The following is an 8,975-nucleotide window of genomic DNA, read 5'->3' as shown; positions in this document are numbered from 1 at the left end:
GAAGTAATCAAATTAGATAAGTGTTTTTACTAATTTATTATTGCTCTGTACTTTTAGAACATTGAGCACTCTGTTTGTAGAATACACTAACATAATTTATATATATATATATATATATATATATATATATATATATATATATATATATATATATATATATATATATATATATATATATATATATATACATACATACATTTGAATCACAATATAAATTTTAAATAATAGTTTTCTAAAATTTAATAAATATTATTATATGATAAACTAAATGAATGAACATGTATGTAAAAACAAATCAATACAAATTAAAGATGTATCAATTTAAAAATATTCCATTAATTGTATAATGATCAACAAAATGAATTATAAAGAATGCAATTTGAAAAACCATTATTAAAAACAATTTTTTTATAGACAGCTACTTTACTAGAATTTTTTTTTTTTATAAATTCAAAGAAAGTATTTCCAGGGTTTAAATTGTTTTATTTTTCAAATATTCTTGCTGTATGGTCATCACCTCCTGTTATTATTAAAGTTTCTTGTTTGTTTATAACAAAGTCTAATATACTACAATAGCTTCCATTTAGCTCCTTAATAAGTCCACCACTTTTTCCTTCATATTGTTTTATTTCGCCACCTAAAGTGGATGCAATTATAACGTCAGAGCTATCCCAAAAAATTTTACTTAACCCACTTGGATGGGGGCATTCATACCTCAATCTTTGGGTTGATATATCCCAAACTTCTAAACTGCCTCCTAAAATAGCACATGCTATATATTCATCAGAAGGAGAAAATGCAATGCTTTCAACTGCGTTAGTTTCATCATTTGGCCAAAGTGTTTTTAAAGTACAAACTAGTTTTCGAGACTCAGCACTAAATAACTTTGTTTTTCCATTAGATAAACCACACGCTAACAATTTGCCACTTTTTTGAGAAGCCACACTAAGAACAGAACATTCATCATCATGATAAGAGAATATTGCAGTAGCAGATTTTAAATCCCATAGCTTTAAAGTTCCATCTCCATAACCAACCAGTAATTCTTTACCATTATCTAATAACTTGCTTGTGGTTGCTTTTAAACTGTTACCTTGATAGATTTTGCAATCACCACTAGGTATTTTCCACATATATATCTCACCAGATTCTGCACCTGCTAATAGAACATGAATTGAAGTGTGCCATTTGCACCACTCAAGATCAGAGCAACTAAACTCCCATACCTGTTTACCATCTTGGGTATTCCAAACAATAATTCCTCCACTCATATCAGCAGTCATAAAGTATTTGTCGTCTGAGCTGAAGCCACAGCTAATAACTGAATCCTTATGTCCAATGCAATTATAAATTATTTCTCCGTCATGAACACTCCAAACAAAAGCTTTATCATCTTCACCTCCACTAATAGCAAAATTACCATTATTAGAAAAGTCTACACAGAAAACTGAACCTTCATGCTTTGAAAAAACTATTTTTGCATCATCCTTCACATAATCACTCTCAATATAAGAATCATCTTCAACGTCTAGGTCATCCATGGCTTCTTCAAAACCTGAAATGCAAATAAATATGCGTAAAATTATAGAATAAATAAAAATTATAAATTTTTGTGAATCACAATATTTCATCAGTATTATCATTTGTATTTTATATTGGAATTAGTACTTTATTTGCTACTGAAAGTAGCCATAAACAAGAGTTTTAGTGACTGTATAAATGTGTGTGTCTGTTTGTGTGTGTAAGTTTACACACACACACACACACACACACACACACACACACACACACACACACACACACACACACACATATAAATAGCATATATAACAACTTATTTAGAATATAAATTCCAAAAGCACAAAACCTAGCCTTGAACATTATATAATGTGTGTGTGTATATATATATATATATATATATATATATATATATATATATATATATATATATATATATATATATATATATATATATATATATATATTTTCTATATATATTATACATATTTTCTTTTCTAATTTAGCATTTTTTTGCCATTCTTAAAAGAAATGTTTATGTCTGAGTTTTTTATTAAAGGTCATAAAGTATGTCACGCTAAATTTATCTTTTGTATAGATGTATGATTACTTGCTTGCTTTTAATCATTCTTATAATATCTTTATTTTATTTAAAGTGATATTAAGATTAAACATTTTCTATAAATAGGCAAGTTATTTTTAATAGCTTATGCGACACAAAGATCACAAAAAGTGACCAACAGAGCCACCCAGTTATGTAGACATGGGAGATGTGAAAATAAAAACAGATTGTAGATAGTGTCTTTGAATAAAAAATAAAAATCATAAGAAAATATAAAATGAGTGGTAAGACTTTTGTGAAGTAGAAGAACCAAGTTAGATGCTCAAGGGGCAGGGGGAGAAACAACTAACACTTTAGTCACTCTGTGTGTAGATCATATGTAACAAAGAACAATTGATGTCTTCAGGTGTGATGGTGTAGTGCATTAGTATGTACCGTTTGGTCGTCTAGTATGGTCTCGTTATGTTTTCGACCACTTTCAAATCGGGTGAATGGAAAGCTAAATACACCAACTCCTTGCGCTTATGGGCTAGCATATCAGAGCCAGACATAAGACCTACAGAATGGATTTCAATTGATCGAATGCACACATTAGTCACCGAAGGCCACAAGCCATTACTCTTAACCAAAAGAGCTACTGCCTCATGCTGGTGTGGGATGATGTGCTATGGAGTGAGATTTTAGACCCGATCACATAGTCAGAGAGCGCTGATCTGACGTGCATTATGAAGCTTCTGAATGAACCTGTGCGTGAGTGTCAGCGTAGTCATTAGGTTATTGAGCGCCTTAACCACATCCAGTGGGATAGTCCATTTTGTCGTTGTGGTGTACATTAAAAAAAGTCGGGGCTCACCAGCCACAAAGAACATATTTATCGTTTATGAGTCACAATGATCACAAAAAGTGACCAACGGAACCATCCAGTTACCTAGACCTTGGAGATGTGAATATAGAAGTAGATTGTAGATGATGTCATTGGGTAAGAATCATGAATATATGTAAAGACTATTTTGTAGAAGGAATAAAACTTTAAGACTACAGGGAGAAGGTGAACAATAACTCATGCTCTAGTCATCCTAAGCAAATGATAAAACAATGGTCTATGAGTAAACAAGTATGTATAAATTCCTTGGTGAATTAGTGGCTATTATGACTAAAAATATCATACCATATAAAATGATAAAATAAGTAAATAAAAAAAATGGTAATAAGTAATGGTTCAGGCAATATAAAAAGAAAAAATGCGTGTTCTACAAGGTTCGAACTCTGAATCTGCAGATTATGATGCAGCACACTGTAGTGTCGATATGTAATCGCAAAAAAATGTTTATAAATGTCATATAACTAATGTACTAAACAGTAAAACAGGAAAAAACAACTCCCTGTGTATCAACAAAATATTTAAACATCGTGAATAAAACAAATATATAATAAAAAGCTACCAAAGCGTAAAAATATATGGGTATAAGAGGTAAAAAAAATGTTGGTGCCATCATAACCAATCAGAATTAAGTAGTGGATAATGGTAATCCCCCTCCTCAGGAATGCACTGCAATCACCAATGATGTTTCAGAGAGCCCGAGACCTGTACTAAAGCCACTCGTCAAGGGCGTGCCTTGCAACAGATCTAACCGCCTGCACTCTACATCATGCTAGTCAATATTGCAATATAATAGGACAACACTACAAAAGCCATAAATCCTTATCCCAGTTTTTAATATAGCTCCAACATTCTTAGAGATCTCATGAGGGTGGTGAGGGATGCGCGTAGTATGAATATAAACAAATATGTAAATACAATAGAAGAGACAAATGTGTACACATGCATGTATGCGCATGTATTAAAATAAACAATTATAATATATAGAAATAACACAAAGCAAATAGAAAATAGTAATAAATAATTATGAGTAACTGTTTCTTTTATGGCTGAAATATGTCTTATAAATATAATAAGTAAATGCCACTCATAAACAAGTTAAGATGGCTTGTGGTTAGTACAAAAGTAGTTAGTAGAAAATGTGGTAGAAAATGTGGTAACTCCAATAGTATGAGAAATATAAATCTTGTCTGATGAGTAGAGACAATAGCTATCACACAAAACAGACTCAGATTAATTAAAAAATGACAGCCAGAGATAAAAAAATACAAACATATAATCAGTAGGCAGAGAATAGTGAGAAAATAAACAGATGAAACAATACATACGATTTTTAACTAATAGCTTATAATCACTTAAAAATGTAACTTTAAAAAACAATATTGTTGACAAAATGACCAAAAGAACATTAGTGAAGACTGTATAGTGCAAACCACAACAAACTAACTTAGCGACGCCAGATCAAGAAGACTAGATAGAAACATAAAACTTAATGAGATCGTGATATGTCTAAACTTATCTAGTAGTATAGTTCAGTGCATTCCAACCAAGAATACATTTTTTATAAAAATACGCTAATACGTATTTTTGTGGAAACTTTTCACACTGTTATGCTTCTCACAAATATACAGTCTTATTCACACATAACACAAATCTGAATAAATGTACAAGGATAAGGTCAAAAAAAGATTATGAACAAAAGTTTATAATAAAGAACAAATATTTGATTGACTGATTTTAAAGACTGTTAATGTCTACAGGTGTAATGATGTAGTGCATTAGTATGTTCCATTTGTTTGTCTCGTATGGTCTCGTTATGTTTTCATTCACTTTCAAATCGGGTGAATAGAAAGCTAAACACATTCACTTCTTGCACTTCTGGGCTAGTACACCAGAACCAGACATAAAACCTACATAATGGATTTCAATTGATCAAATGCACACATTAGTCACTGTGAGTCACAAGCCATCACTCTTAGCCAAAAGAGCTACGACCCCGTACTGGTGTGGAATGATGTGCTTTATTGAAGATTAAACATTTTCTATAAATACGCAAGTTATTTTTACGATTTTTTTTTAAAAAGAAATTACTTTGGACTAATAAATTTTAGTCTTCTAAAATTCTCTTATTTAAATAATTTTGCAATTGAAATTCAAAATTAAAAAAAAGAAAATTGGAAAAATTTTAAAGATTTTTAACGCTCGAAAATTATAAATTTAATTGCAGCAACATCTGTAACAGTGAGGAGCATTCCTGAAAGTTAAATGTAGACCTAGCTATAGTAAGCATATACTTAAAGAATTATAATTTGATTTATTAAAGTTTTTATCTCTCACTTTTTATTATAAAACAATTTGAACGAAAAAATTGAATGAAAACGTCAACTTAAAAGCCATTTGAATAATAAAATTATTTATACCTAAATTTTTAATAGTAAACTAGATCAAGGAGCAATAAATTAGAAAAAACGTGTTATCTAATATTTTTTTGCTTTGATCTTACTCGTTTGGTCTATAGATAGAGCATATTTTTGTGCAATATGAAGTTTAAAGTTTTATGAGGATAATATTTTAATTTATTAATTAGAACAATTCAATTAAAACAGTGTCACGAAATTGTTTTAGATTAACACAACTTGTGTTAAATAATACAATATAAAGAGCTTGTGTCACAAGTTATTTGAATATTGTAATATTTGTGTTTTTACTTTTACCTTTTTACTCTAATTTTTTTAAGTATCACATTAAATAAAAACAATTACTAAAAGAAATATCGTAATAGTATTAAATACAATACTTGCTCATCAAATTATAACTTGCTCATTACACTATAAGTGCAACTTAAACTTTAGATTATAACTTAAGCTGTAATCTATAACAGTAACTTAAGCTATTTTAAACTCCGCCAAATGAGAATATTGTAAGAAGATATTTAAATATGAGAGAAATTAATTATGAACTTAAGTACAAAAATATTATTTTATACATAGCCTGAAACATAATACGTTGGAAGAGTGTATGCTTATTTCGGGAAATAGCCATATATGGACTAACGAAGAACGAGATGAGATATTAAAAGATACCGTTAAAAAATATTTACAAAAAGGCAGAATACAAAGATATCCATTTGAAAAAAAATTAACATATCGGCAATTCATAAAAATTTAAACGAAGCTCCGATATCTGCTCAAAGTGACATAAGTTCATCAGAAAATGAACTATTCGGTTCAGATGAACTAGATGATGAATTGAGCGAAAACGACATATATTTGGTCTCCTGAAAGAGGATCTTTGCTAGTTTCTACTGTGAAAAGTTTGCTTTTTTGTAAGTTAAATATTGATCTCAATTGCTCACAGTTCTATGAAAAGTAAAAAAAATGACCAGTTGTTCCTGAAAAAAGTACACTCTAGTGAAAAATATGACTGGTTTAAAAGAAAAGCAAAGAAAATAAATAGTTCTTGTTGTCATTACAAAAATGTAAAATAAAGCTGGTTTTTAATGTTGTATTTTTTGTCATTTTCACTTTTAGTGTGACGAGCTTTTGTCCTGATTTAGACTTTCTGCTTATTTATATTTGTCCTGATTTGACAGGTTAAAAAAGACATGATGTCCTGATTTTTCCAAAATTTCATATAGTAGCCATATATATATATATATATATATATATATATATATATATATATATATATATATATATATATATATATATATATATATATATATATATATATATATATATATATATATATATATATATATATATATATATATATATATATATATATATATATATATATATATATATACACGTATATTTAAGTATTGATAAAAAGATACATCTTTTAATCTAGTTTTGTCATTTACTTTTTGCTACTTACATTGATAGTTTTACATGCTTTTGTTTGTGTTCTTTTATAACTAACACCTAATATTTATTTATTTAACTGATTTTCATATTTAAAATTATATTTTTACTTACTTCTTAAAATAGTTAGTAGATAAAATATTTGTAAATAAATAAAACTAGAAACTTACTTGGAGCATCATTGTCATCAAGTGTAATAACTTCTGCATCATCATCTAAGACATATATATCATCATCGCTATCATCTGGTGAAGGAGCCATAACTTGTTGAATTTAAATGTGTTCTTAATATAAAGTATAAAAAAGAAGAGAATCTTAAATATTAAATAATAACAACAAAAATTATTATAGAAATTAGAAATATCAAACATGATTTATTAAGAATAGTAATAATAAACAATATTATATTATAATAATATATATTAAGTATATAGCCTGATTAATATATATTAAGTATATAGCCTTAATTCAAGGCTATATACTTATACATACTTTATTATACTTTATATTATTTATTATACTTTATATATACTATACTACTATACTTTAAGGCCTTAGGTATATATAACTAATTTTTTGAGCCTTAAATTAAGGTTTAAAGTTTAAATAAATACACTTTCCACTAGTAGTGGAGAGTGCTTTACGTTTGGAGTTATACTATTCTTAGAAATTTTTCAGAACATTAAGATCAAGATATTTTATATACTTGAAGGGTTTGAGAGTTTTAGCTTTTCAATTTGCATGTATCTGTATCTATTTTATTATTCTTTGTGTATTTGCAGGTGTCAACCTAACACATAAAACTGGGAAACAGAATAATAAATGTTTTCAAAACCACGATTTATTAGTAATTTTCTCCCGTAGTAGGGCTTCTTGGCTTTAAAGATGTTTTAAAATGAGGATTTTAAAAACACTTAATTACAGACGTTTTGAAAAAAAAATTTAACAACTCACTAAGTACAACAAGTTTCGAATAAATAAAAACACTAAAATATGTATTGGGGTCGTCCATAAAGGACGCCACCACTTTTATTGCTATTTTATACCCCTTTCCTCTCCCTCGTCACCGATTGTCCTTTTCCCCCCATACCCCCCTTGAAGGGATGTCATAAAATTGGGATTACCTTATTTGACAAAACAAAATCATTTTTTAATCTCATTCCATATTTTATGAACTTCTTTTTGGCTATCGGCTTTTTCTTAGTCTGATGAGGATTATTATAAGATTTTAGAAGTAAATTTAAGATTATTTTTATCCATCTTTTGATATGGGTATTGAAAGCATGACGTAAAAATAAAAATTGCAGCAGACAATATCTAGGTTTGATAACTGCTGCCACACTTTCAAAATACAAAATAAAAATATTCTTAAACAATAACTTAATAAAAAGAATTGTTGACATAATTTCCCATGTAAATAAAGTTAAAACAAAAAATAAAATAAATCTATAAAGTGACGTCCTTTTCTCACAACCCCCTCCCTTCCCTTTGTCATTTTTTGTCCTTTATATCTTGACCCCCTCCTCCCTTTATATCTTGACCCCCTCCACCTTTTGAATGATGTCTTTTATAAATGGACCCATTGCGACAAGACGAATCGAACGGTGTAAAAAAAAAATATCCTTTTAATTTTAAGTTTTAAAAAATTTAAATTTTCAAAAAACTTGTTTTTAGCCGCAATTAGGGTACTTTAAACCTAATTCCGGATAAATAAAAATAAAATAAAAACACACGCATAAACTCATTAAATTAATAAATGAAACTGTTATAAATGTTTAACTTAAAATAGAATTGTTTTAAATTATTTTATGGCAAAAGACATTCTATCGGCATTTGAATTTATTTTTATACATTATACATTAAATTCTATAGCAGGATGATAACCAATCACACAAGCGACGCAAGACCAACTTTTTTTTTTTTATTCTGATTCACTTCCAACAAGGCTCAATTGTGTAAAAAAATGAAATATTGCTTGATGTCATGACCCAGAAAAATTCTTTGGGGTATGATTGTACTATCATTGGTGGTTACTGGTATATAAGTCTCTAAATCTGGTTACACCGTCCGTGGGAGAAAATCCATTTTCAAATTTTGCATAAAATCGCACTAAATACATAGTTGATAAGCAACTAACAAAGTTGGTTTC

The 8,975-nt window shown here is 28.5% G+C and overlaps 1 protein-coding gene across 1 annotated transcript; it reads right to left on the bottom strand.

Annotated features, from left to right (window-relative positions):
• Window positions 1-403: 403 nt before the first annotated feature.
• LOC100198300 (angio-associated migratory cell protein) lies at window positions 404-7,131 on the bottom strand. The gene is made up of 2 exons (XM_065801047.1): window positions 6,997-7,131; window positions 404-1,555 (listed from the first exon to the last, which is right to left on the bottom strand). The coding sequence occupies exons 1-2, from the start codon at window positions 7,085-7,087 to the stop codon at window positions 483-485; spliced, it is 1,164 nt and encodes a 387-aa protein (XP_065657119.1). The 5' UTR covers window positions 7,088-7,131; the 3' UTR covers window positions 404-482.
• Window positions 7,132-8,975: the final 1,844 nt, after the last annotated feature.

Source organism: Hydra vulgaris, chromosome 07 (assembly GCF_038396675.1).
Source record: "Hydra vulgaris chromosome 07, alternate assembly HydraT2T_AEP".
In the NCBI taxonomy this organism is placed as follows: Eukaryota; Metazoa; Cnidaria; class Hydrozoa; order Anthoathecata; family Hydridae; genus Hydra; species Hydra vulgaris.
Note: the sequence above shows the minus strand (reverse complement) of the source record. Positions and strands in the feature narration are given on the sequence as shown.

Coding starts and splice junctions, on each gene's coding strand:
- LOC100198300 (XM_065801047.1), bottom strand. CDS start 7,087: ATGGCTCCTTCACCAGATGATAGCGATGATGATATATATGTCTTAGAT. Junction 1,556..6,996: donor TGATGACAATGATGCTCCAA/GTAAGTTTCTAG, acceptor TTTGCATTTCAG/GTTTTGAAGAAGCCATGGAT.